At 31.0% G+C, this 1459-nt stretch overlaps 1 protein-coding gene across 1 annotated transcript in view; it reads right to left on the bottom strand.

Moving 5' to 3' along the window:
* Nucleotides 1-198: 198 nt before the first annotated feature.
* Nucleotides 199-1459, bottom strand: part of LOC117124797 (receptor-type tyrosine-protein phosphatase epsilon-like) — a gene marked incomplete at its 3' end in the record, with an annotated part of 10294 nt that continues 9033 nt past the window's right edge. The window contains exons 6-8 of the mRNA XM_033271127.1: nucleotides 1287-1369; nucleotides 872-1006; nucleotides 199-318 (exon numbers count right to left, since the gene is read on the bottom strand). Of these exons, the coding sequence (XP_033127018.1) occupies nucleotides 199-318; nucleotides 872-1006; nucleotides 1287-1369 (338 nt within the window). The remainder of the gene's footprint in view (nucleotides 319-871; nucleotides 1007-1286; nucleotides 1370-1459) is intronic.

Genomic DNA, 1459 nt, shown 5'->3' with positions numbered 1-1459 from the left:
CACCCGGAACTTAAAATTAGAGACTACCTACCATATAAATAACAAAGGACTGGAGTTAAAATTCCTTGAAATTACAATGTGAATGATAACATAATATTGTATTGTGTGACTTTATTATATTTGTGACACACGTCAGTAAACAAATAAGGGATCGGCTGTTTGCGTTTTGATTGCTGTTTGTATATGAAATGAGCCTACCTTGTATACTTTGAAGGTTTTTATGTCATAACTTGATAGTTCAACAGCATTGGTGAAGGTTACCGCAATGTCACCATATAACGCACTGAATGAATCTGGCCAGTATTGAACACATTTCCTCTTTTATTTTGAAGAAAGAAATTAATTTTTATAACAAATATTGTGTGTTTTAATATGTTTAAAACAATCAATGTATCAAAACTGTAATAAGAAAATAAGATAAATTTATACGTTTAGGAGCCTGCACACTTTATAAAGTCTCTGTCTGCCGCACTATCTAACTTTATTTTAATAAATGATATGCTAAGAGAGGGAAAAGGAAGAGGCGACGACCAAACAGAAGATGGATGGATGACATAAAGGCAAACACTTTAAGGTGGATGTCTGTATAGCCAAGGGCAGAGAAAGATGGAACAATTTAGAGGATGTATACGTCTAGCAGTTGTGTGACACATCCTGAATTCAAATTCATGCCAATATAATGGTGTAAATATCATGCCCATATGTTCCCATCACACACATTTGTCCCATAAAATTTGATAGTGTAGACAGAGTTTTACTAAGTGCCAAAAAAGATGTCTGAACGAGTAGTTATGTTGGCAGTTGTCTATTTTGTATCGGTTCTATCTACTGAAAATTTTGACCGGTGATTGTGATAAAAATCAATACTAACTTTGCCAATCTCGACTAGATTCGTCAGCATAATAATCATATGTACGTTTTCCTGCCAGACAAGCTTCCAGAAATCTTCCACCGTTGTTTGATTTGGGCCTTGTGCTGCTATGAATCGCTGTGGGTCATTATAACCCTGTTAGGAAAAAAAAAACTATGTTTCATGTAAAACAAGCAAATTCAGCCTGTTTAATTTTGATCTTAAAAATAATAATAATGATAATAATAATAATAATAATGTTTATGGTAGTTAGTATCAAAATAAGTATATAATAACAGCATAACTGTAACATTAAATACAACAAAAAAGATACTAACAACAAAAATAAAATATAATAATAATAATAATAATAATAATAATAATAATAAAATAATGATAATAATAATATTGAAAATATTAATAATAATAAACTTGCCTGTATATAACACGCATTAATATAGTCTGAACCGAGTTTACTACCATTAAGACTGGACTGAAGCACAATACGACTGTGATCATCTGTAAGAGAAACACACTTTATCAGTAGGCATATATTGTCAATCTCAACTAATCGATGGAACAAACAATAATGACACTAACAGAATTATA

This window comes from Anneissia japonica, unplaced genomic scaffold (assembly GCF_011630105.1).
Source record: "Anneissia japonica isolate Jap-2015-1 unplaced genomic scaffold, ASM1163010v1 scaffold287813_len42726_cov91, whole genome shotgun sequence".
Lineage (NCBI taxonomy): Eukaryota > Metazoa > Echinodermata > Crinoidea > Comatulida > Comatulidae > Anneissia > Anneissia japonica.
Note: the sequence above shows the minus strand (reverse complement) of the source record. Positions and strands in the feature narration are given on the sequence as shown.